This window comes from Amblyomma americanum, chromosome 5 (assembly GCF_052857255.1).
Source record: "Amblyomma americanum isolate KBUSLIRL-KWMA chromosome 5, ASM5285725v1, whole genome shotgun sequence".
Taxonomy (NCBI): Eukaryota; Metazoa; Arthropoda; class Arachnida; order Ixodida; family Ixodidae; genus Amblyomma; species Amblyomma americanum.
This window is the reverse complement of record NC_135501.1, coordinates 206,746,257-206,773,728: the sequence shown is the minus strand read 5'-3', so window position 1 is coordinate 206,773,728 and position 27,472 is coordinate 206,746,257. Positions and strand designations below refer to the sequence as shown.

At 47.5% G+C, this 27,472-nt stretch overlaps 2 protein-coding genes across 5 annotated transcripts in view; both read left to right on the top strand.

The window, feature by feature from the left end:
• LOC144133525 (methionine synthase-like) overlaps positions 1-5,618 on the top strand; it is a 39,984-nt gene extending 34,366 nt beyond the window's left edge. The window contains exons 28-32 of one of the 4 annotated variants that reach the window (XM_077666679.1): positions 421-551; positions 1,763-1,829; positions 1,979-2,080; positions 3,226-3,429; positions 4,219-5,618. In XM_077666679.1, coding sequence (XP_077522805.1) covers positions 421-551; positions 1,763-1,829; positions 1,979-2,080; positions 3,226-3,429; positions 4,219-4,299 — 585 coding nt within the window. In that variant the 3' untranslated portion in view covers positions 4,300-5,618. Of the gene's footprint in view, positions 1-345; positions 552-1,762; positions 1,830-1,978; positions 2,081-3,225; positions 3,430-4,218 lie in introns of those variants that run through there. The other 3 variants (XM_077666678.1, XM_077666681.1, XM_077666680.1) reach the window with 3 other exon arrangements.
• A 2,135-nt stretch (positions 5,619-7,753) lies between these two features.
• On the top strand, positions 7,754-26,848 carry LOC144135535 (uncharacterized). Its single transcript, XM_077668178.1, has 12 exons — positions 7,754-7,844; positions 9,549-9,573; positions 11,004-11,155; positions 14,249-14,357; positions 16,493-16,599; positions 18,698-18,853; positions 19,240-19,481; positions 20,574-20,677; positions 21,858-21,936; positions 25,360-25,527; positions 26,147-26,266; positions 26,641-26,848. Exons 1-12 carry the CDS (start codon positions 7,754-7,756, stop codon positions 26,770-26,772), a joined length of 1,485 nt encoding a protein of 494 aa, XP_077524304.1. The 3' UTR covers positions 26,773-26,848.
• Positions 26,849-27,472: the final 624 nt, after the last annotated feature.

The following is a 27,472-nucleotide window of genomic DNA, read 5'->3' as shown; positions in this document are numbered from 1 at the left end:
TTAGAGCGGTAGCTCTACTCAACGAAAAGTCGCTCACCACTCCGTGCCTGATTTGACTTTGGTTTAACATTGAGAAGCTTAGCATAGCAACAGACTGACTTTGACTGATTGACAGATTGAGCTTGGCTGATTTGGACCAAAATCGATGTCCAACCAAAATTGAGCACGCCCGACATCATGGCGACCTCCAAATTTGGCCTGAGCTAATGCCAAAATGTATCGCTCGACCTTTGGTTATAACCATGGTTAAACCCAGCTTAACTTTTTTAACACGCGTTCATAGTTCCTAAAAACATGGTCCTGTGCAATCATTGAGACGCTTTTACCTTGTCCGGAATTTACCAGGTATACTCAGCGTACTGTACACGACGCTGCGATTTCTAATGATACCACTCTGCTGCCGAACCTACCCATAAACAGGCGGCGAAGAGCAAACCGGCGCCTTTCCACTGCCTCTCTGATTTTGTGGCGCCCCTGGAAAGCGGCATTCGGGACTACGTTGGACTCTTCGCGGTTTCTGCCGGATTCGGATGCGAGGAAGCCTGTAATAAGTACGCGGCTACAAAGTTTATTAATGCGTAATCATTGTACGGCTACGTTTGCGGTTTCGTGTCATCACGAGCTTGTCATCACGATAACGTTCGAATTGAGTTATAAGAAAAACAGTGGTTGCATTAGATAGAGCATCAAAAAATCTCGCAGGGCGAACCATGAGGTGCATGTGGGGTGACTAGTTAATTAATTATAGCCAAAAATGCCCACAAAGTGGGTGACTGTACACTCAGCTTGGCTGATGAGGACGGCATTTGTCGCAAGCTTGGCCATAATTGTAATAAATTCACAAGGGCCGTAGCTAGCAGTTAGTTGGAACCACTTTGCAGCTCACAGGTAAGCTCATTTGATAACTGCTCCTTTGGCTGTTTATAGATAACCGAAACTTTTCAAGGAGCGTCTGCATATATACGAAATCAGTTTCAAATTGCGTTTTACTCGTCTTGTTGTGTGTGCGCCTCAAGTTTGCGATGTATACAAGCCAAGGTAGTAGCAGTAGCAAAACGGCGTTGCTACGTTTATTTCAAGGTCGCAAATGCGATGGACATATATGTTCTTAAAAGACAGTTTGAAAATAAAAAATTGTAGAAGAGGCGCGAACTACCGGCCGGTCATCCTTAGATGAAAGCATGATTATCGCACGGACTAAATTGCATGGCTAAAAGAAAGGGAATGTATGTGGTTACACTCTAAACACAAGTTAACCTATATTGGAGTAAAATGGGAGTAAGCTGTCCTTAAGCGCCCCTTTTAAGGGAAGGGTATTCTGTCCAAGCTATGGGGAAGATTTCCATCCCTGAACGCGCGTAAAACTTACAGTCGGCAACGGAAACAAATCCGCCCTTCAAAACATGCGAAGTTCTAGCAGTTACGAAGATTTTAACTGAGGTTGTAACCTCCCTATTAGCTAACTTCTAGACATCAAGTGCAGCGCTTAAAATCATCTTCACATTATTAACTGCTTCAAGTTGCTCTTCTTTGCGGCGGCAAAATGCCTCCGTAAAGAAAGCATTTTATATATTTAGCGATTGAAATCTATCCCGGGACTTAGAAAGCATGTCCTGACCCTAAAAAGAAATGCGCTAGTAGACATCTTACTCCCATTTTCCTTTCCTATATGCTAACTGGTTTATAGAGTGTACTGCACAACAGTACTGCAGAATAAAAAACGACAGCTGTCTAACTTTTTTTGTTTGTACTTCTTGCCCAGTTTTCGCCTGAGAAACGATGATTTCAAGGTCATAATGATCGAGGCGCTTGCTGACAGGCTCGCCGAGGTAATTTTCACTTTTTTTCTCTTGCCAGAGTACTCAGCGAGAACGACAAACATTTTCAGAAGCATATGTGCGATCGCCCTGTACAGCAATGCGCTGTCACAGTGATTCGTATTTTGTTGTGCGTTTTTTACATTGTTGTTAATATGCAGGCATTTGCCGAAATGCTGCACGCAGAAGTAAGGAAGACTTACTGGGGCTATTCACCGCAAGAAGCACTTGGAAACGCAGAGTTGCATTCGTTGAGATACAAGGTGAGTAGACTGCTCTTTTGCCTTTTGAGACGGTCATCATATGTGATGAGCACCGACATCATGTAATCACAGTTGCTAGGTAAGTACATTAATGAGACAAACACGCATAAGAAGCGGTCAAAAGTGAATTGAGCTTTCTCTTTGCATGTTTATGCCCAAAACGCACAGCAATTATTTATTTCCCTGAAATCGGAAGGTTAATAGCAGAAAAGTACGATATTAAGGTTTGTGTCGAAAATCAACCCACTGTAATATTGCCTTTATCTGCAAGGAGTGGAACCTAAATATATATTTGAGAAATTTCCTATCAAAATTCTGATAACTGACGTTAGTCACCATTTTGTGTTTATTCTTAGATCGAAATGATTATACTTTCAAGGTTGCCCACTATGGCATGGACGGTACCACCATATCTAAAAAAAACCCTTAACGCTGCATAACAGCGATTTCTTGTTCACGTGTCTATATATGCGTATTAATGCGACAGCGTTCTGCAGAGACCCGTTCTGCAGAAAATCCGGCGTCCTCATCGTCGGCGTTGTGAGCTAAAAATCGGCCAGGGTAGGGGGGGGGGGGGGGGGGGGGGCTATGGCCCCCCGTACACCGGCCGATATGGCCAACCTGGCCTATGTGACCAACCTATGTTGGCAAACATATGGCCAACCTATGGCCAACATAAACCTGGATCCAACCTGGGGGACGATATTCTGCTCGGTTTCGCGCAATGTTCACTTAAGCGCAGACGTGCTGCGGCTGCAGAGTCACGTAGGTGCGTGGTACATTGATTAGCCTTTTGCTTGGCTAGTGGCCATGGTGCTGTGGTGAAAGCGGATAGCCGTCCCGACTTAGAACGAACATTTTTTCAGCAACTTCGAGGTACGAGAACGGGCGGGTTTCTTTTCCCCTTGCAGGCCGTGTGGCGCGCTTAAGCTCACTGAATGTTCACTGAGGCTCGTTGGATGTTCACTGAAATTATCCTATTCATGTCGTTTAAATTCCGCACCATGAGGGGAGAGCTGGCGGGGCCGGACTGTGTGGGTCGTGGCGCTCTGCAGGCAGTGGTGACATAGGCACACTGCAGCACAACCTGACGACACTCACTTGGGCGTTGATAAGGCTGCGGGTCTCGTCCGTTTGGTTCGCAGGGCATCAGACCTGCTCCGGGCTATCCCTGTCAACCCGATCACTCGGAGAAGCTGACAATGTGGCAGCTGATGAAGGTCGAGGAAGCCGTCGGCATACAGCTAACCGACACCCTGGCCATGCGACCGGCGGCGTCCGTTTGCGGCCTCTACTTGGCGCATCCGGATGCCGCCTACTTCGCCGTGGGTCGCGTCACACGAGAACAGGCGAGTGTTATGACTCGGCTGCAGGACGCAGTCCTGTAAAAAAAAAAAAAGAAAAAACGCAGTGGAAAACGGAGCAACGAGGATGTGTTATTCGAATGATTCACATTCTGATGTTCATACGTAGAAGTAACGCTGCGCACCCTTCTAGAACTTATCTTTTGACTTTTCGCTGCCTTGTCGTCTGCCTTAGTTGAAAAGAAAAGATAAAAACTTGTTCCTAAATCTAGAGTCCTAAAGGAAAAAAAAGACATGGAGCTCTTTGCCCCTCGGCTTCAGTGCGAAGTGCACCGAGCTAAAAGTCGTAAAGTGAGGCCATTATTCTTTTGTGCACTAAGGTCGGCTGGTGAAGGTGATGATGTCCGTGCACTTGGAAATTCTTGGCAGCAAGAAGAGCCGATTGTTCCTGAGTTTTCCTCAAAGAATTGGTTTTAACACGATAGTCTTAAAGGCCCCATTGTCCACAAAATCCTGTGTCAGCGTTGTCGGCGTCGCCACACCCTGCCCACCGTGGCAGGTGGCAGTTAAATTAACGATTGCTCTCTCGGGAAGAGCAACCTTTGCCGCACAAGGCCGACCGGTGGCAGTACCTGCCATCGCAGGGCAGTGGCGCATCGCTTAACCGCTGCACCACTGCGCCAGGAGAGGTTACAGGTACTCCCAGGGATCTATTAACATAAAGTAGATAATGACCTTCCGGATACATGGGAATTAATCAATTACGCTATCGCGTCATATCTTTAAGGCGGAGCTTAGGTGTCCCCTCAAATTTTTCCCTCTTTTCTTTTTCAGCTTGAAGACTACGCTGCGAGAAAAGGCACTACGACGGAAGAGATACACAAGTGGCTGGGCCCAGTTTTAGACACAGACTGAAAACCAGACACAGGAGATTAAGTTTAGAGCCGCTGAAATAAAGATACGTGGCCCTATTGCTCCTGTGAGTAAGGTGGTCCGAGGTTCACAGGAAAGGCTTTCCTTGCATAAAATAAGGTGACATATCAACCGAAACCAGAGAACCACAAATACGAAATAAACAAAATACACTTGACAGCATCAAAACAAAAAAAAACTAAAGATTTAGGTCCTGTATTCCTGCAGTTATATCTAAGAAAGCGGAGTTTTCAAACGTATCACATTGCGTATCCTGGAGCACTTGCGGCATGTAAAATCTTCTGACCTTACTTGCTTAAGACCACGTGACATCTGAGGCTGTTAACATCTAGATCTAGCGAGGTTGAATAGATTTTGGTGCAACTACACGTGTCGCTTGCACTTTGAATTTATCAGTCACTCTTCCAAGTCGTTGTTCAGAGTATTCACAAACAAATCAACCAATCAATCGACATATCTGTTCAAGCGAACCGTTTGGATTGCTCCCAACGCAGTTAGACCACACGATTGTGGTATATACTACAACCGAAGATGTTCAGAACTTTCTGCTTTGGCAAAAACAGGAGGACAGGACGGTGAAGCCATCGAGTGAGGCCCCATGCAGCAATCGCAACCATTGTGGCCGCAGCCTACCTCTCTTGAGCCCCAGTTCCATTAGTCACAGGTCTCTGTCTGCCAGTATGCCTGCCTAGTTGTCACGTGACAACAGCGAGCAACCTGAGACACCAGTGTGCTGAAACTGCCACGTCATGCAAAGCACCTGACGAAAAGTTCACTGGTTTTATTTAGTTGAAGTGAATGGCCTCTGACTGGGCTGCTTAAGAGGGCGTAGCTTTGACTAAGTTGCAGAAAAAGGCGGGAAAAGGAGTAGGTACACATCGTTAGGAGGTAGCTGCCAGTAATGCCGCCCCTGCCTTCAACTGAGGATCTATGTGCGTACGCCTATGCTTCGTGCGAGTAATATCAGATTCTAAAGCTTCGGCCATTACTGAACACTAGATTACAAATCAGTTTGAGGGAATAAAGCGCAGTGACACGCTGCGCACTCCTCTCTTGCTCTAAGCATTCTTTTCAGTCACTCGATCTGATAATTTTTTGCTGAAAACACGGTGAGGAAACACAGATGGGCGTGAAATATAGACCTTGTAACTGACAGTCTGCAACGCACTGTCAGAGTGAGCAGTCTGCAAATGTGAATTCCACCGAAAGGAAAACAATACAGGGGACGGGCAGACGGTAAGGCTGGCAGACTAAACTAGAAAGTTTGCTGGGACACTGCCACCGCGGCAGACCCATATCACCGCTAATAAGTGATTATCACTAATCAGAGGTGCATGTAAACGTAAGGCGCGGAAAACACAGGGACGAAAGAAAGAGGACAGACAAGCGCTATTTGCAACTAAATTCTGTTAGAAAGATCAGAATATAGAGCCACATAAAAAGGGTAATGTAATCCGGCTGGAAATTGGAAAATTGGTTTTTGGGGAAAGGAACTGGCGCAGTATCTGTCTCACTTGTCTCGGCGGACACCTGAACTGTACCACAAGGGAACGAATAAAGGAGGGAGCGAGAGAAGAAAGGGAGAAAGAGATTCCGTAGTGGAGGGCTCCGGAATAATTTCGACCACCCGGGGATCTTTAACGTGCGCTGACACACTCTGGCACGGGTCGCCCCGGTATTGCACTGCCTCCGGGATCGGTTCGGGACACATTAGCGCCCGCCTTTTCTTTCTATCGTTGCTCTCCTATCCTTTAACTCTCCTACCTTCAGCACGCGGCCGCGAGCTTGGATCGGATTGTTGTTGTTGTTCCCCTCACAAAATGGCACATAACCACAAGGGGGATTGGCCATAACCAGGCGGTGACTATTTAAATTGCAGATTGCATATGGCAAGCGTCGGTTGACCTAACAAAAATTGTGTAACTCTGTTTCCGTAGCAGAGGAGGTTGCAGGAGGTTAGGGCGGCCTAACAAACTGAAAATTAGGTAAGGGAATGAGTTAAAAAAAAAGAGATTGAGAGAGAGAGAGAGAGAGAGTAGGAATTGCAAAAAGTAGTTACCCAAATACGAAAGCTTATGGTGGTATGTGCAGTACGAAAGCTTATGAAGGTAGACGTTTTGATACCAGGAGATAATTTTGAACGGCAGAGCAAACATTTCCATTGGTATGGCCAAGCATAGAAGCGCCAAGAGACAGAACAACCGCAGAAGACAGATGCAAATTGAGATTCTACATTGGGACCTCTAATAGTCGCCTCCGGATCGATGAGTAGCAACGACAAAAGAGAAGAAAGTGCTCTATTGTTTCCGGATCAGCACAATACGGACACAATGGGGAGACCACCGGACCAGGCCTGTAGAGGTAAAAATTTAGTTGCGGCACCCGGCAACGAAGACGCGTGAAGGAAACTTCAAGTTTGCGCGATCGCCATGCTGTGCTTCTCCAAGGGAAGAGGAGGTGTTGGAAGTCGTAAAATGAAGTGAGCGCTGATGCGCCAAATTCTTTCATTACAGTGTACATTCAAAATCGTGCCGCCGTGATGTAAGCAGTTGTTTGAAGGGGGTCAACAATCGGTCCACTCAGGGCTGCCTTCGCTAGAGCATCAGCTGATACTTTTAATAGAAGACCCCTGTGCCCAGGAACCCAAAGAAATCGAATTGATTTGATATGTTGAGGGATCAGGAATATTAGTATTCGAAAGAGCTGCGATTCAGTGCACGCAGACACGGAAGTGCATAAGGATAACGAGTCCGTAACTATTATTACCGCTGATAAAGAGATGGGTACCTTGCGCAGAGCCAGAACCACTGCTAGAAACTCAACCAGATAGATAGGTGTAAAATCTTGAAGACGGAGAGAAAAAGACCAGTCAAAGGACTGGGAGTAACTGCCTACACCTGCCTTTTCGTCACAAACCGAGCCATCAGTCGCAATAGCAACATGTGTGCAGAATGTCGACAAGTAATCCTGCAACATACCATTTAACAAGAAGAAAGGCAGTAATTTGGCATTACGTGGCTAAATATCGTCGAAGATGATGGTCACAGTTGAGGGGATGGACCGCACCAGAACAATTTCAGGTATTCGCACATTTAGCGGGCCCAGCAAGGATTCAACGAAACAGATTTGGGGAGTTCGACACGGCTTGAGCCAGTAGGCAGGCCCGTGCACTTTCCTTTTCTTTCTTCCTAACAGCAGCAGCAGTAGTGCGCTGTCACATCAGACAGCACACGGACCCCTTAGCGTTTCCCCTCCATCGAAACGCGGCCGCCGCGGTCTGGGTCGAACCCAGGCACTCCGGCTCAGTAGCCGAGCGCCCTAACCACTGATCCACCGCGGTGGGTATAATCCGGCTGCTACTGATGACGTTCAGTCTATTGGTAATTAAGCGTCTTCAGACAGGGTAAGAAAAAGAAGGCAGAAGAAGAAGAAGAAAATGGCCGACGAAGAGCAGCGGCTGGATGAAGCCCCCAGCAAGCGCGAACGGAGGATACGCTTCGCCGATGAACCAGCCCCGGGAGATGGTGGTAATGGCTTCGGCGTCTTACGCTCCACGCGGACGTGCTGTCGGCTGCATGCTCCGAAGACGGGATCAAACTTGTCGCGGGCTGCGGCTCTGCGCCGCACGATTTCCACCAGATACGGCGGTGGCCTATTCGCGTAACCGCTGCTATCCAGGGAAGCTGAAATGGTTCTTTGAGGATTCGAGGTTATTGAAGGATTCGAATCTAGGAAGCTTCTAGGTAAAGCATGCAATGTGTTTTCGCACTAGCTTTTAAGATAATGACGTAACCTTCTATTAAAACCACGATGATGTTCAAGATTCTCTTCACTGCGTTGGAGAATGCGGGGAAACTCGGAGTGACGTCATTGTCGCCAAAATTTCGGATGTCATCTGCCTTCGCCTGCACGCTGCTGTGCGCCGACCGATGCCGCCAAACGATGCTTCGTGAGCCTCTCCTTCGATAGCGATGGCTTTCTTCCACGAAACAACCGTTTCCTCACCGGAAACGTAGCGCCGTCGTACGTGACGTCATTATCGGGGCCTCTGCCCGTCGTTGTGCACTGCAGAGAAGCCTGAACGCTGACGCCGCTTTATTCGGCGATTGCGACACCATCTCAAATGCTAGCCCCAAACGATTTCGCAGGCTTTGCCTGCATGTTTCACACATTCCACGGTTTTAGAATTCGACGCGTGTTAAAGGGCCGAATGTGTGAAACATGCAGACAAAGCCTGCGAAATCGTTTGGGGCTAGCATTTGAGATGGTGGAGCAATCGCCGAATAAGCGGTGTCAGCGTTCGGGCTTCTCTGCAGTGCACAACGACGGGCAGATTGCGCAAACGAAGCGATTGCGCAAACGAATCTTCCACGGAGCTGCGTGTCTGGAGGGGCGAGGGCAGAAACTGCTCTCTCTATGAGGACATGGCTGGAATCGACGCCGCTTACTCGGCGTCACTGCAAGCCAGATGAGGCGGTATAGACATGTAAAGCTCTTTCCTACAGCTCTTCCTTAACCCTGTCTCATTGGCTAACCTTAGTGTCTTCTCCGCGGCGCTCCCCATGTAGTGACGTCACACATGACGTCGCTGAAACGCGCCATGGCAACGTACCACGCCGAGTGACCCGAACGTAGTGAAGTCGCGAGCGACAGCATAGTGACGTCACGCGCACTTCGTTAGAGAACAATACAAATAATAACGAATAATTGACATTACATGGCACCCGCAGAAATATCTGTCGCATAATATCGCGTTGCACAGTGTTAATATCCTGCGTTTGTGTGGTTCTTTTTACTCTTTACGCCTTTCTTATTGTCCTTTTTATGCAACAAACACAAAAGCAGAAAAGTGCTTCAGTAGAGTATCACCACACCGTCCTTATGACGGGTAAGATGCCAGTTCGATTGCGGCGTGGATTCGTACTTCTGAAATTCGAAGCGGTATATGGTGTTTACAACTATTCTCGAGCTCTTTGAGTTGAAAATTAAAGGTAGCGCTTACTTATTTACTTTATCCGCTGGATGTGTGGTATCCGTTAGGTGAGCGCAGATCTTCAACACTATTTCAGGAAAGCTGGCTAATACGCCTGTGACTTCCTGTCGGCAGTGGTATTGCATCAGGAGTTTGTTAGCGCACTGCTCCAGAGTTGACGCATTTAGTTTATACATTTTCTTTTTGTACGTGTAACCAGTTGCTCCTCATTTTATTTTTACACGCAATTTTTACGCAGATCCCCGAAGCATTGGTCGCCTCGTGTAAGTTAACCCTATCCTACATTCCAGTAGAAGGGCTTTTCTTGTGCCATATCATTGCTCAAGCTTGGAAAGTAAGGCTCGATCTCTTGTGGAATTAAAGAAAAAATAGTTTCGTATTTCTGCTTGGATGCATTTTACGCGTTCATGCAAGCTTGCGATGGCTTGCCTGCCATAACAAGGCTGTTATTTTTTTTAACAAATGTTTTGAATATTAAAACCAGGCTATGTGTTTTATGCAACTATATAGCGTTCTACCGAAATAACTGAAGAGTTAGTTTTGCCTTTTCAAGTAATTATCATGGGCACGAACACCAAGACCCAACAACCATGCCCGCTTCCAGCCTACAGCTGCTTTACACGGCAATAAACTTTTTAAAGAGGGTGACGCAACAGAAATCTTTTAATTGCTTGTCCTTTTGTATTGCAGCAGAAAGGAAGATACGATACACTTCACAATGAAAGTTTATAGTAGCATCGCATCGGCAGCTGTGCCATGATCCACGAAAGCCAAACATTAACGTGTACCCTAGAACACCATTAGCGCCGTCGTTTAAGCCAAAAGAACTGGTCAAGCCGGTTAGTCAGTTAACAAAAATTATTAATCAACCCATCACAATTCTTAAGTCATATTACAGCATACTGGATACATGTGGGCTTCCGCAAATGAAAAAGCCGCCGCGGTGGCTCAGTGGTGATGGCGCTCGGCTGCTGACCTGAAAGGCGCGGGTTCGATCCCGTGCCGCAGCGGTCGAATTTTGATGGAAGGCGAAATTCTGAAGGCCCGTGTACTGTTCGACGTCAGTGCACGTTAAAGATCCTCGGGTGGCCGAAGTTACCGAAGCCCTTCACTACGGCGTCCCTCATAGCCCGAGTCGCTTTTGGACGTTAAACCCCTATAAACCACAAAATGAAAGATATGCAGAACCAGCTGAGTATGGTAACCAAAAGTTTCTCAGCTACCGACGTTGCCGTCACTTATACCTCAAGTAGCTGGCTACTTCAAACGCACATGCGGGAACTTCAGTCAGGAAAATAGCTTTACAGGACATCGCCTTCATGCAAATATTTTCTGAACCTAGCAATACAAAAATGTCTTTCACCGAGTGGAATTAGCTACCACCATCATCAGTAGTTGACACTGAAGCCTTAGAACAGGCCGCTCATTGAATTGGTTTTGTTCATCTCTTCATTCCTTGTACTTTTTTTTTTGCGCTCATTGTGCCCCTCGTGCGAGGGCCCTTCACTGGGCCTGCAGTATGCCCTAAATAAACAAATAAAAATAATATATTGTTGCCCTCGATTTCTGTTCCCAGCACTACCCCGCTGGCAAGTTGGGAATTTCGTTCGCGTAGCGCGCACGTCACAGCTAGTAGACTTGTCACAAGGATAAAACCGCTCGATATCTCACAGCATGGCTCGCATATCTGCAGTGTCGTGCCACCCCACCTGAGGCACCGGTACGAAGAAGGCGGGAGTGCAGCGCCGCGACCGCTCGTCTTCGGCAAGTACCGCCTGTCGCTGTGCCTCATCCCGATCGGCTTCCTCGGCATCGTCGGAGTCGCCTTCTTCAGCGCCACACGAGGTGTGTGCGCCTTTCCTGCACTCGAAATCGCGTAGAGAGGACCTACAGAAACTGCGCTCTCTCGCTCAATGCGAGACTCACCCGAGTTTCTTTAGGTCTATCCACAGCGCCAGCGTTTTATGTTCTCCTCGTTTTTACACCTCCTCTATCTATTTTCTCCCTATCCCACACCCACTGCGTTCGTGGAATGCGCCGCACGGCAAGTGGTAGCTTTTTTTTTTTTTTACACGACAGCGTTAAGGAGCTAGCATCGCAGAAAATCCAGCGTCGGCGTCTTTGACCGCGAGAGAAAAAATCTACGAAAAATGCCCAGAGAAGCAACCTCGGAGGCAGGTGGGCCACCTAGGTCACGTGACCTTACGACGTCATCACAACCTGCCCACAGGATGGTGAGAAAACTGCCCACTGTGGCAGGTGGCAGTTAAATTAAGGATTGATTGCTCGGGAAGAGGAGAAGCCTGGGCCGCACAAGCCCCACCGCTGGGAGCACCTGCCATCGCAGGGCACTGGCGCACCGCTTAAACGCTGCACCACTGGGACAGGAGTTGTTTGAGTACTCCCAGGGATCTATTAATGTGAAGTAGAGAATGACTAATTCCGCATATATGGGCATTAAGCAATTACCTCTATCACGTCACACCACTAGGACGGAGAATATGTTCCCCTCCAACTTTTTCGAATTCGCCGGCAAGTTTTGACCCTTACTAGGAGTGCTCGCAAACAAGGATGCGCAAAAAAAGTTTAGGCAAATACCCAGCAAGAAAGAGGGAATGGCGCTACCTTCTCAGTATAGGGGGACTTTAGAGGTACCCCGCAAGGTGGTGCCATCTCGTTCTTTGAAGTACTACATTGCACGACTCCATGCTTGACACTGTTGAATCTTTCTGATAGAGATATGCTCTGCACTTTCCTGCTTGTTCTTTTTTGTCCAGAAAATGAAACACATTTACGCTCATGTGAAGACACTTTAAAGCAGACCGGAGGGCCCATTCCTCCGTAATACATACATGTGCACGCTCGGTGTGGGAGGCCTTCATTATTCAAAATCGCGTGCCATCTCAACGGAGCTTTCAAATGCGATGACATTGCTAACAAGGTTAATGGAAGAGATATGGGAGAGGCCTTTGTCCTGCAGTTGGCATGATGGTGAACCTTCCTTTAAGCCAAGCCTCTTCCTTCATATTGCCGGGAATCGGTGTGCAGTTTGTTTGTTCATTCATCAAAACTACCGGCGCGTGGCTTTATCGCTTTGTTTGCAAGACGCTACCAGATCTATCTCGATTGATCACATCCCGGCGAAGCTGATTATACGTTTTTCCAGGATGTTTTTCCAGGATTGAGCAAAGCCTAGAGCGACGGACATTCTTTTCGACGACCACCGAGCACGCTTGTTGCCACGCCGCCGCCCAGTGATTCAGTCCATTGTAGACGCAAGTCAGCCGAAATAAAGAGTTTCGTTTAGACGCCATTTTCGCTATATTCCTGCTCTCCGTATTGCAGTCACCGTTACGTGACAATATGTCGTGATGAGTCGCGAGACGGTCACGTGAGATGGTGAAAAAATTTGCAAACATGCAAGCGAAATGTTTGTTGCATGTTGCATTGCAGTGTTGCTTTTCCGCTGCTCGCCCAGAAAAGCTCATGTCTTCTAATGAAGCCAGCTTCTTCAACATCGTCATCGTATAGTATTACTACCTCTCTCCCATATTCCCTTCCTTACTGACATAAAAAACACAAACATTTTCTGTCGTCACAACAAACTTTTGTAGTATTCTGGAATATGACCCTGCTGTAAGAACAGAAAGTTTAGTAGTAACAACATAATTTTGTCTAGAATAGAATTGTCCCATGTAATTGTCTCATTGTCTCATGACAAGAGAACTCTAGACAACTACTGCGTCACGTCAAATCGTTGTCGGTTTCGTCCTTGTCACCACTCAACGCATTCAAGCAACAGAAAAATGCAATACCAGCTCGCCTTTTATGCCTCCTTGGTAAGAACTAGAGAAGAATGCTACAAACAAGTACTGCACTACTGAAAAAAAAAATATTGAAATGCTACAGAAAAACCTGTTCTTACCACAAGACTACAAAACAATTTGTCGTATATTGGGTACGACCCTCTCATATTTTTCGACTGGCATTTCTTCTAAGCATACCGGAGTAACTTGGATACCCTATCCTAATACCAAGCTGCCCATGTACTCGTGTCGTGCTTATCCAGACATGGGCAGTACATAGTGTAATCCAGATGAGCTATTCAATGCGGACTCAAAAGGGGTGCCGCGAAATGATGTGCGAGCCCTAGAATGAACTTTTAAAACTGCTCTCAGGCTCCATCTCATTAGAAGTTACTTTTATACCAAACACTAATATGGCCAAATTTAGAATACGCATCAACAATATGGGACCCCGCACAACTCAATGTAATCGATGCTATAGAATCTGTTCAGAATAGCTCAGCTCGCTTCATCCTTTCCAATTATTCTCGCACGGCTAGTTTTTCTTCAATGAAATCTAAACTTAGCCTGAGTAATTTCACAGTTCGTATAAATATTTCACTTTTTTTTCCACAGCATTGTATTTCATAATGAGACACTAAAACAGGATTTTTTTTTTCTTCCGTCCCATCATACGTATCATCACGTGTTGATCATCCACATAAAGTTGTCATCCCTACTTGTAAAACGAATGTGCTTTTTAATTCTTTCTTGCCGAAGACTAGCACTGAGGGGAACCACCTTCCACCTCATATCGCCTGCCTTGAATACCCGTCATCCTTCAAGCCACTTATCACCAAGTATGTCATCCAACAAGCGCCTGCATCATGATTTTTGCCTTTTGCCTGTACATTTTACTATGTATATTTTTTCGGTCATCCCCTCTATAAGGCGCTGCGGGCCCTGAGGGTATTGTAATAAATAAATAAATTAATTAATTAATTAATTAAATAAAAATAAACTGTAGGCTCGTTGCACTCTCCCGCTTTCCCTGGTTCACATTCAGGAAAGGAGGCGGCGGAGAGAGATAAATAGCTGTATCCCAGCTCTCTATGTTTTTTGCGATCCTTTTTTTTTTCGTTTTGTTCTCCAGATGCTCGGCCACCGAGCACCGTCGGCAACACGACAGAGCTGGGGACAGCTAGCACAAACGCGGCCGAGCTGGAACCCATCCTGCCAGGGCGGCTGTTCCCGCGCGTCAGGTGATGTCCGCACTGCGCTTGAACGACGTCGGGTTTTTAATGTCCGCACTGCGCAACTGAAAGAGCCTACACTTGCTCCTATGTAGGCACTGACCTTCCGCCCAAGGGCGCAATTCCAGATATGTGACGTCTGGCATTACAGCAACACTTTCATTTGAGCTAAAGTTGGTTGTAGCATGACATGGTTTGCGCAGAAGCGTACTGGCGCTAAAAACGGAGACAACACACACAAGAACGGACTGGCGCAAACTTCCAACTAAGTTTATTCATTGAACCACACGAGAAGGCAAAAAGATACAAGCAAAAAAGATACAAAGGGTGACTTAACAAAGGCACACGTGCCAAAATGACCAAAGCAGTGATTACAACGCTGACAGCGACCCACTAAGAAAACTAATCTCTTCTTCTGACAGCGACACAGATGGCTTGCTTATGCAGATATGGCCTCTCTGCCTGATGTAAAATGCTTCGGTTATTTCACGCTCTAATCTGTCTTTAGACATTGCAATGAATTTTGTGTTTTCAAAACAGGGACAGCATTTGCAACTTTTGCAGTGGGTGGCCATGTGGCTGCCATAACCATTTTTTATAGCAATCTTGTGCTGCCTCACTCTTTCGTTAAAGCATTGACCTGCCTGACGGATGTATTCCCGGCCACAGCTTAGATGCACAACGCGTACAACAACAACCGTGCATTCAGCTGCGCTGATTTGGCGACTCTTTTTGTACTGCCTAACCAGCCTCTCTTTGTTCAAGGTGGAAACGCGCGACAGCTTGCAAGGAGCAGAAAGAACTACATTGATCCTATACCTGCTGGCCACTTTCTTCAGGTTGTGCGAAAGCCGATAAATACAGGGACTCACAACAAAATGGTTATTAAGCGGTTTTTTCCATAAATAAACTTAGTTGGAAGTTGGCGCAACTTCCGTATTGTGTGTGGTCTCCGCTTTTTAGCGCCAGTACGCGTTTGCGTAAACCATGTCTGGCATTACCCTTTTCTATTTGAAACCTGTAGAATAGAATTTTTAGATCTATAGATTCGCAGCTTGGTCGTGGGTGACATGGATTGTTATTACATAGTTCGTTAGAAGGCTAAATGAAGAAATGTTGAGCGACAAGCGTGTTTGGACTCCTGATAATTAATGCGAGAGCATTAGAGCTCCAGTCAGGAGCAAAATCCGCCATCCATTGTCACGAAGTTAGCTGAATGGTCGAGATAGGTCACGTGACATTGTGAAGTCATCGCAGTCTTCCCACCATGGCTGGTGGCAACGTGGTCACCGGATTGTGAGCAACCTGTCCACCGTGGAAGGTGGAAATTAAATTAATAATTGGTCCAGAGAGTTCCGTCACCTTGTGACCTCAACACAACCTGCCCACGGAGTTGCGAGCAACCTTGGGTAGTTTCTAGATAGCAACATAGGTAAACAATTGAAGAAAAATTGGCAGTGGCTCAACTTGGCTAACCCTGGAATTCAGCGAAAAGCAAAGACGCTTGCTAAGCATCTGAGGCTCGTCCCTGGCAGCTCCGCTACACGCTCGCGACAGCCTTTCTATATACTATACCCACACGACCACGTGACTATGACGTGTATCACATGGTCTTACGACACCCACATCGGATGTCATCACGTGGGTTCACATCACCCCCCCCCCCCCCGAATGTTCTTAAGGTCAAAGGTCAACCCAAAGGTAACCCAATGTCAAAGATCAACTCAGTCAGAGGTCAACTAAAGGTCATGGGTCAAGGTCAGGCGTCAAGGGTTCGACACCATAACTGTACCACATATGCTCATACACGGCTAACGTGGTTGTGCTGAAAGTCGTTCAAGGTCATTCTCCGGCCTACGCGACGACTACTTTACATAGCGTAGTGGGGGTTTTCGCTTCAAAAAATGATATTATTGCAAAATGTCGGCACCGTCACCGCATAGCGGACACCTGCTACTGCAGATAGGAGTCCGAATATCACGGTTGATGAATCGACAGTGGCAAAGAAGCTAACGTAAACACGTACAGATGTTGTAACAGACGCTCAAAAATGTCAGATCTAATCCAATCGAATACCGCTCTTAAGCTCTTAAGACGACTTGATCGCCCTCGCAGTTTTTGCGCCGCGTCTCTTTCAACACCAGGCACATTGCTCGATCCTGGTCGTTCGACGCGTCTCGCACGTCTGCCAGCACCGCTTCCAGCGACGGGTCGCCCACCTCAGACGCCCCCAACGTGTCCTGGGCTGCACGTAAGCACGCGTTTGCAGTCGTTAAATGTCTCTACCTTTCGTTCTCGGCAAACACGGGCGGACATCTTCCGGAAAATACGGAGAACCTGATGCCGAACATGACGCAGAAGCTGAGGACGAACGAGAACTGGAAAATACCGAAACTTACGGTGTGAATGGTATCCGGCTGTGAGCATGATAAATGTAGAGAGATGAGTAAGAAAATATTAGCACGAGTGACCGGCGACCCGAAGGGTGGAATATGACCGAGTGGCGCTGGGCTTCGCGAACGCGCTAATAGCGACACCACGCCTTTCCCACTTAGGCAGCGAGGGGAAGTCGGCAGGAAGCAGACTTTGTCAAGCGCACCGCTTCCTAGGAGTCGAGTGCCGCTGTGCTGACTCGGGCATCAGTAGGCCGTGCCTGACTGCGTACATGGCATTTCTTCTTAAAGACGTCGTTGCGATCAGCGGTATCAAAATTCTTATCACCGTTTTATTGCTGCTTTATCGTATGTAAGCACGCCCTTCGTAAAAAAAGAGAAAAAGAATCCTTCGCAGGCGATGACTTGTCTGCTGAAACCCCCGAGACTGAAGAATCGGAACAGCTTGGCACTTTAGTTATCAGCGGTTTCTTGAACCGTAGCGCCCCGAGTTGTCATTTTGGGATTGGCGTGATCGGAAACTTGGGCTAATCCTGTTAATATGTTTGCATACAAGCCTCACCCGAGTAAACAGCCAGCGGTGACAGACCGGTATTGCCCAGATAAATCCTGATCGGCTGGTGGACATTGACGGCATAAGTGACGTCACCACAGCGAAGAAATCTCATTAGCTGGAGGGACGCGACGTCACCAGACCAGATAATGCCCATTGGTTGGTGGGAAGTGACGTCTACAGGCCGGGTTCGTCTATGTGAAGCATCTACCTGTCAACAGTGGCAGGTGGTTCACGGAAAAAGCTCGTGAAGAGCATCGTGGGTCTCACAAGGCCCCACCAGTCGCTTTCGGCAGAGGCATCAACAGCTTCGAACGCATTGCCAACACATAGTGGATTTAGCTGCCCCTGTGTTTTGTCTCGCTAATCTACTGTACCGTTTGCACATCATGTACTCGATGCATCATGCAGCCTGCATGCAGAGTTTGATGCCCACATGTTCTCAGTGTCCAACTCTTTGCGATCAAAATGCTTAGCGTCACTCAGATGAGAAAGCTGAATGAAAAAGAAGAGCGCGCGAATGTGCGACGTCCAGCCGGCGTTGAACAGTTACTCGTCTCTCATCTTCTCAACTCTGGGGCAGAAATAGTAAGACATTTGTTGACTAAAATAGGCAGTACTAGTTCCGGGTCCTTCTAGTTGGAGCAAGGCCTTCAAAGGGGTCTTTTACGCGGTTTGGAACAGCTGCGCAAAATGGACAAAGTTATCCATGTTCTGAAGCCGCGACATACTGATCTCCGAAACTTTAACGGCGCAAAAAATTCATATTGGTTTTTAATATGGGTACATTAGATACATGTGGGAGTAACTATTTATTTTAGGCTCCTTACTAACTTCGGTATTGCACTGTGTGCCTTTCTACAAATCTTTGGCAAGCGGCGAAAACTTTCAGTGGCGCTTTATATAGGCAAAACGGATTAAACAGGTGTTGTGATTGAGAATTTGCAGGTAGCGGCAATATAAAAGGGAACTTTTTTTTTTTCATTTGAGCGCTTGGCCTCCGCGCCGAGCTGAGAGCCGGGGAGAATGGGCGACATCACAAGCATGCGAGAGGCCAGCAGCCACCTGTGCTTGCTGCCCATCGACATCTGCCGTCAATTCTCGCCTGGTTTCGGCAGCAGTGCTTCGCGAGGCGCGAAGGCCAAGCGTCCCCATGTTCCCTTTCATATTGCCGCTACCTGTACGGTGCGCCTCGTAGCCAACGTATTGGTTTGGAAGCTGCATTAATTGCTGCGATTAGTTCGCCTTCATCTTCCATTAATGCCGACGATACAAGCAGACAGAAGCGGTGGTGGTACTGTCGTTCGCTATTACGAGGGTTTTCCGTGGTCTAAATCAAGCTGGCTTCGCACGCACGGTCCGCAGTCGCTTGCCGACACTGCATGTATATAATTCTGCCGCAGACGTTCCCAGGAAGCCCATCTGGTGCTTTTTTGACTCCAAGGACTTCGCCTACACAGTGAGCAGCTTGCCTCTGGAACTCTGCTCCGCAGTCGTCTTTTGCTGCCTTGATCTCTCACGAGAGGGAGACAGCGTCGCTGTCCTGGCGACTGACGAAGGTGGGTCGTTTCAGTCCTTGTTTTGCTCGTTTGCTCGCTTGTTGTCTGTGGACTTGAGCAAAAAGTGAGGGGAAGAAAAAACAATTTCCAGATTTTTCCTTGCGCTGGGGCAAGGTCTGATTTACTGTCTGGCTCATTGACTCATTAAACCTCACTGATATACTGCTCGCTGACTAGCTCAGCAACTGGCCGGTTCAGTGGCTACCTGACGAACGCGGCCTGCTGGTCGACATCCTAACATTCACACATTCGTATGAATGACTAACTGGCTCATTCATTCAGCCACCGCTTAATTCGCTCAATCACTTGCTCGGTTGCTCAATGAATCAATCAATCAATGGTACATCACTAGTGGGTCACTCGCTGGTGTTACTCCTTATGTGCAGAGCGGTATCGGGAGATCGCCGAGCGCCGCAGGGCCTACCCGTGGGTGCGGCTCTTGGTGGGCGTCGGGGGACCGCAGGCCATCGAGGATGGCTTCAGGGTCCTCTCCTCCCCGAATGTCACCAACATGACCGTGGTGCGCCTCTGTCGCAGCCTGCACAAGTTCGCACAGCGGCTCGGGGCCGAAGGGGCGGTCTTCCACGCGCCGCGAGGCACCGGCGGCTCCTACCACCAGTTCATCGTGGTGAGCACTCGTAGGTTTCCGCGAATCGGAGGGTCATCTAGCTCACCGCCATATAATATGCCCGAGGAATTTTATTTTCCGATACAAGTTGATATGCAGTAGTTGATTAAGCAGCGTAGCAGGGGTGGCAGATGATTAGTTGGGCGTATATGAGATGAAGAAGTTTGCAGGAAAGGGTGGCTGCACCTGGCACAGGACTGGGTTAATTCGGGGTATATGAGAGAGGCATTTGTCCTGCATTGGACGTAGTTTAGGCTGATGATGATGATAAGTTGATATGCGATTTTCTCTGATAAAGTTTCATTTGGGATCACAGCTTATGGACCAGTTAAGATTTTAGAAGGACTTGGCTGTAGGCCAGTTGGTAGGAGATCGTTAGGAGCAAAACCTCAAAACAGGACGGGATTGAGCCAGGCGACAACACAGGGCGGTACTGACAACTGAACATTTATTGAAAAAACAGCAGAGCTTACATGGATCAGTCGCACGTGTAATCTGGCAAGCAATCGTAAAATGAAGATGAAGCGTGAGAAAACAGATCAATGGCAACCGTGACGAAAACAATCGGTGCGGCGAAGGGAAGGAAACCGAGCGAGGATGACACAACTAACCTGCGCAAAACCAAACAAAAACAGCCTAGTGAAACGTTAATTCTTTCTGAAAAATGGACACAGAAGGCGTGCTGACACAATTATCTGGCTCCAATCTCAGGATGGCAACAGCCTCGACAATATCCCTTTCCAACTGCCCCTTTCTTCTTCTTATGATCTCTCTGCAGTTCGGCTTAGGATGGCAGCCTTTACAACTGCGGCAGTGAACGGGCAGGGCCGGTCCTCCGGGCCTACTCAAGGAACGCGCATGCTCTTGCAAACGAATGTTTAAACATCTGCCAGTTTGTCCGTTTGTCCCGTTCTGTTTTGCGGTTTTGCTCCTCACGGTTAAGAATGACTGCGCAAACGCCCTTTGGTGCATTCTAAGTTATACCTAGGCAGCGCTTCTCCTGCATGTGCTTGAGAGTATGCAGTAGAGTTTGTCCTTTTTCCGCATCTGATGGTGCTTAAAGAGGCGCTTATCTTTCTGCTGTTGTTTCAGAACCTTAATGAATGCTTGGGAGCATTCGACATTGAGGTGAGCGTTGTGATCCCACAGGACGCCATCGACGACAAAGTCTTCTGGAAGTACGAAGCTTATTACAGGTATTCAAGCGTTTCTGTAGAGCGCGAGTTGACGTCAGTGGATGTCGACTACGTGCGAAAGAGTTTCTAAAAAAAGCTTGTAGAGCTCAACCTGCTGGCTTAGCGCATTAATCAGCAAAAGCTGTTATAGCTTTGGTTTAATCATTCAGGTTACGCCCAAGCCGCCGCGGTGGCTGAGTGGTTATGGCGCTCGGCTGCCGGCCCGAAAGACGCGGGTTCGATCCCGGCAGCGGCGGTCGAATTTTGATGGAGGCGAAATTCTAGAGGCCCGTGTACTGTGCGATGTCAGTGCACGTTAAAGAACCCCAGGTGGTTGAAATTTCCGGAGCCCTTTACTACGGCGTCTCTCATAGCTTCAGTTGCTTTGGGACGTTAAACCCCTATAAACCAAACCATTAGGTTACGCCTACCCTCTTCACCCTCTTTGTCTTCCCTCGCACTGCTGTGTCTCTCCACCCTCTCTTCTAAACATAGAGAGGGGATGCTCTTCGCTTTGGAACCTACCAATTAAATTGATTCATATTAATTAGATAAATAAAATAATCACCCAAGTAATTAAGGTATTTTGGCTGACGCAGTAGATTCCATTGTAAAGTGCAGGGCTGCATGGCTAAAGCAGTGGTATCACAGCTTTCAGTGTAAATAATTTCTGGCAGCCGCATTCTCCATCACCCACGCACAACGCGGAGAAAGACAGGCTGGTACGATGCAAAGATATAGCTAAACACTAGAGACTGAACCGGAAGCTGATCGCGAGCTCAGGAAAAAGGAGGAAGTAGTTTGGAGGCGGTTATAGACGGGCACGTAGCCGAATCCGCACAAATTGGCAAATGGTACCCGGGGCAACACGACGGTAAATGCAAACTTTGCAAGGGACAGGCAAATATGATCCACATGATATCGACATGAACAAAACTAGAAAATAATTCCGGGGCCATTGGAAGTTAGGACTTGGAGGGAATTTGATTAAAGAAATAAGGTTTTAGCTTTCTCTGGCAGTCGAAGTGAACGAACAGAAAAGCGTGCTGTTTTACGGCCTGTCTCATTCCCCTCCCCTCATATCGGCAGAGCGAGTCATTTTCAATGAAAAAATCGCATTGGACGGCCATTTTCCAACGGATAAAGTTAAAGAAACGCATTTTGACAAATAGGATTTCCCGACGCTTTCGTTGTTGAACAGGCTGCTGAAGAATGTGGTCGTGTGGGGACACATGCCAGACATGAGCCGCGCAAGTTGCGCCTACGATGCCAACGCCTTCGTGAGTACTGATTACTAACGTTTACTTAAGTGATAAATTTAGTCAGAGACCCGTTCTTTGATTGGCTGACTGGTCGATTGATGGAGCGATCGATTCTATGGGACGGTAGCTCGGTCGGTCATCCGATCCCTCATGAATACACACATGGACTTTCTTTTGCTTTCTGTAAAATGTGGAGACAATTTTTGTGCGTTAGTTAGACAGCAGATTTGTCATCGCAGCCATGTTTATTATTTGGGCAGCAGTATTAGAAGCCTCATCACAGAAAAATAAGGCGTGGTTAGTCATGAAATTCGCCGATTGGTCGAGGCAGTGATGACGTCACAGGCCATGGAACATAGTCGAACGCTGATTGGTTGGTGGGGTGCTTGACATCATGCGGCAGTGTGAAAGGGCCGAGTTGGAAGCCACAGTATTGCAAGAGGCAGTTTTTCACAGCGCGACAGACATAACCGTGCATGCTCTCGGAGACCAACTGCATGCAGACGCTTCATGAGCTATTTGTTACCGCGTCTGCCGCGTTAAAACTTTCTGCCACGAAAGGGTGGCGAGTAGTGGGTGTGTCATTATCCGAAATTTTCGAATAGCTAATGGAGTATTCTGCCATTTGATTCGCTGAACGAATCAAATATTGAATGTTTAAAATTATTCGAAACAAATCGAATTCGTTCTCAAGTTTTCGGATAATTTTTGATTAATTGGCACGAAGTTCGCTAAGGGCGCGTAGTTTTTTCGACGACTATTTCAAAAACAGGGCTCTTTGTGTCACGCCGCACAGTATGCTATCGCGATCGACCTGTGCGGGAATGAGGGTTCAGCGCCGTGACGCATGCAGCGGCGTTCATAAGGCCTATTCAAGAAGGGGGCTTAGTCTCGGCTGATTGTTGCATATTGATGGCAAGGATTAAACAGCGCCAAGAGGCAGGAGGGAAGAGCACATGTGTCTGCGTTCTCTTCCGTCCGGTCATTTAACGCTGTTCAGTCGTTTCTATCAATAAGGCCTATGCATATGGCCTACAAGATTTCACGACCCGACAGAGTTCAGTCGGGTTTAGCATACCCAGCCATCATGCCCCGTATCGCCGGCCATGACTAAAACTGAGCCAACAGTTTGCTCGCTGTTGTCACCAGTAAAACCCAATGTAATAAAACTGAACGAGAACAACTTCGACGGAGTCCGTCTAGTTGGGTTTAAAATGCACAGGTTGAGAAATACTGACACAAACCAATATTTATTAGCAGCCAAGGTTCCGGGATCATTTTGGTCTCTTCTGCAGGGGTAACTGAGAGGCAGCGTTGTAGGCGTTACCGAAAAAAAGTAACTAAATACGTTACTCGTTACGCTAAGACAAAAGGAACGTGTTACGCCCCTACGTTACCTACAAAAAAAAATAACGCGTTACCGGTACCGAAAAAAAGTACCGCACGTTACTTTGCCGTTACTCCATGGATATTAATTTTAGTGCGTTTACGCCCTTAAGAACTCACGGTAACAATTTCATAAAGCTCATATTTCACATAAAACTTCTAACCCAAACAACAATTTTACGTGAAATCCTGATTTAACGAGAATACTTTGCATAAATGTGCAGGAGCTTAGCAATGTTATAGTGGCCTAAAGTTGCCTGTAGAGTTATATGTGATGGATTCTAAATTTGTGACACATGGTGAAGCCATTTTCTGAATGTGACATTGAACACAAAATGACACTTCATCATCAATTCTAACTTCACAAAGAAAACATCGCTGAACTCTCAACAAATTTACAGTAACTCTGAAAAATGTCATGTTCGAAAATGCTCGCGTGCTCCCATTCTGTAGAGAGTTCTGGGTGTGAGTGGTTCGGCAAGGGGAGGTAGGTGATGGCAAGTATGTGAATGCGTGTTCGTGCACGTGTCACGCGCTTTATGAGTATTCTGTTTTTTTTTTTAGTTGGGTGCGTCGTCAAGAGCAGGTGTTTTCTGCATACATGCGAGCCGCAACATAGGTCGCCGAGGGCACCTGTTTGTTTATTTGCAGCATCAATATAGGTTCTCTGCGTTTTTTTCTAAAAAAAGAGGGGCGGAGTGGGGGACAACTGGAACAAAAAGTAACTAATAACGTCACACCTCACGTTACCGAAAAATTTTAACGTAAGTACGTTACCCGTTACAGATCCCAAATGGTAACCAGAACGTTACTTTACCGAAAAATGGAACGCGTTACCGGTAACGCCGTTACTTGTAACCAGTTACCGCCAACACTGCTGAGAAGTGAGGGAACAGCAACAGGGAACGGCCTTCGCTTCCCCTTTGTTGCCACACAGCGAGGTCATTAACATATATGAGGAAGGATGCGTTCCCACAAGTCTGTTTACAGTCGCCTTTGTGAGCTGAGTGTGCCACGTCTCAATGTGACGCCTCTTGAAGGGATTATGTTCCACGGCCAACACGCTCACTTATTCAAAGGCGATTTCAAGGTCGGCGCACTCGCAGTGCTCAGTGAAGTGCATGGTTGCGTTTTGTGTTGATTGACGGGACGTCATTTTTGTATTGCCCGATTCTCTGATACTGTAGAAGCTTGGGCAAGTTGGTGTGACATGGTTTTTCAGCAGCGCAGGGGACAAAGGACGTGACAAGTGCACAGACACGGCGCTGGGCCTGTGCACTTGTCACGTCCTTTGTCCCCTGCGCTGCTGAAAAACCGATTCTCTTTTTTTTTTGTCTCGGTTTTGTACTGACGAGTATGGAATGACATGGCGGTCATAGAGTTAATGGGGAATTTTATAACAAGGAGATCTTGTCGGTTATCGGGGTAGGGGAATAGCGAGGCGCCAGTGCGCATGCGCAGGACACTCAACTGAGGGGCGTTATTATTTTGCGCCTGCGCCCTGGTGTCCCGCTATTCCCCTATCCCCCTTAATCGATAGGTTCCCCTATTCTAAAACTCCCTAACAGCCTGACTTCGTGTTGCGTGTACTTTTGGGGAGTTTGGTGTTGTATATTTCGACAGCTACAGTTCTAACTCTATAATCTTTTATAGTGCCACCGCTAGCGCTTCCTTGCATCGCACAAATATTCGGTATGTACGAATATTCGCAAAAATATCTGATTTGAATTCAATTCCGTTGTTTCTTTATTCAATTTATATTCGATTCGGCATTTATCTGCATTCTTGGTTTCGAAAAGGTACTGTTCGCTCACCCCTATAGTGGCGAGCCACGGTCTTCCCAGGCAGCACAGGTAATTGGCCAAATATTGGAAATGTATTGGCAAAAGTTGGTTCTATAATGGACCAATGTGAACCATCATTTACCAATATTGGGCCAATAACCTTTGCAGCTTGGGTTGCTTATTCTCTTTTACTGTGAGCCGCACTGTATACAAAAACTCGAACGCGCCACAACTCGTACAGTTTCTGAATGCGCGACTTGTGCCATCGCAGCAACCGTGGTTCGAGTGGCTGCAGCGCAAGCCACTGTCGGTGGCCACCAAGAGCCTGCTGTCGATGAGCCTGGCTCCCCTGCGCTACGCGATGCCGCCCGCGCATGAGGACCGATCCTGCTTCCTCGGGGAGACGACCACGCGTCCGCAGAAGGTCCACTTCACGCAGGTATGCACGCTTGCAGGCACACTGAACACACGTCTGGTTCAAATGGTCACTCTGTCAACTAAGCTGTGACGAATTAGGACACGTGAGTTGGAAGCAAACTTGTGTTGATGATATGCCAGCTGAAATCGTGCCCAGATAGATATAACTAGTCGTTGGTAATGACTCTTCGTTTGGCTGGAATGTTGCACCGCTATGGAGGCTACAGCTTGCGTCACCAAAACAAGATAGCGAGTTCACAAAGTCACCGCGGCGCTATTATGGCCCCCGACCTTGTCGACTGCCCAAGTGCGATTAGCAGAGGCTCGTACCAATAGCGGAGCGTTATAACGCCGTAATCAACTTGAATACTCTTGCCCTTGTTTCTTGCCACCAACTGCAGCTCCCATAATGGTGGCACGTTTTGCCTGCAGTACATAAAAGGTGGTCCATTAAAAAAAAGCGGCCTCTGCTAATTAACGACGTTGGCACATTGCAAGCTTCCGAAAGCTTTATGCAATTTGCGCAAGCGCACTTTTTCATTTGGAAGAGGCATGTCGGCAGAGAGCTTGTTCGTTGCAAAGAGAATTCTTTTAAACGCGACTACTGCTCTTCCTCTGTCCTCGTCGTACAATTGTCGCAGGTGTGCCTGAAGCTGCCCGACATAGCTGTGGAGGAGCCCCGGCCGAGGACATCTTGCCGTGTGTACCACGACAAGCACGACTGCTACCTGGCGTTCTCTTCCAAGGCGCTCAACACGATTGTGAGATCCGCTAATTGAACTTAATGACGCTATGGGCAGTTGACCGCCTCTCCTAGCTGTCTCCTAGCTCAGCTGTCTTTCAGCTGCCGCAGCGAACAATATGCTACAACAGTGGCCTCAGAGGTATATGCAATACCTCTACCGCACATATGCGGAAGGTTCGTCACCTGAATGTAAGGGTTGGCGATTACCGGCTGGCTTTTCAAGAGGCACAATTTTTCCGTGACCTGCTGTTCGGCTGCTCTGGGGTGAAATGCTTGCGTGAAATGGTCTTTGATTCCACTTAGTGCATCATAGACACGTTGACCTGACGATATTTTGCCAAGCTGCCCTTGTCCTATCAGAAATAAATATAATAATTACTTTCTTCACAGGACGAAGTGGTGAACCGCCACTTCCAGAATGGTCTTGCCGTGGTGGACCTGAACTTCGACGACTACCTCGGCGTCTGCGGCGAACGGCACAGGCTGTTCAACGCGCTTTACAACATCATCGATGCCTCCTGACGTTCACCGCGGCTCGCACTGCAACCGAGGCTAGATTCGCGGCCGATCCGGGAGTGCTTTTTAGCCTTCGAAAAGAAACTGGGCACAGGGGTGAACAGGAATAAAGCCTTTGTTTTTTAACCCCCCCTTGGAGCGTCACCTTCCATCAATGGAAAGTGTTTTAAAGTGCTGTAGACAGTTTTTCGGTGTCCGTTTTTTTTTTTTTTTGCCTTGAAAGAGACCTACGTGCCTAGCAGTCATGAAAATGCGGCGAAACTGCCACCTCAGACCACATAATCTGAGACTGCACGGAGGGTCCGCCTCCGGCAGATCTAGTCACATCTCCCACGCCTGAGAAAATGGGAAGCTGTTCTCGCCAGCCTGGACCCGGACGTTCAATCCCGGGCCACGGCAAGAGCGCAGGAGGTCGCCGACAGACTTAAACTGCCGGCCGCCTGAAGCGGCTGAAGTGACCCAAGAATATCGCCACCTTCCTGACAATAAAGTTTGCTCTCTCTCTCTCTCTCTCTCAGTGGACCTCAAGACCCTTTCATCGGTGGCTTCTGGAATTCATTCCTGTGGTAAACCTGCATTACTGTATTTATTCCATTCTGTTATTCACAAAGGAATAACTGATCAAGAAAAAAGATCCACGGATTACAAACCAAGGAAATTCAAACAAACACCTCTAGTTTTCATGGCTGCCACCATAACCGTGTGG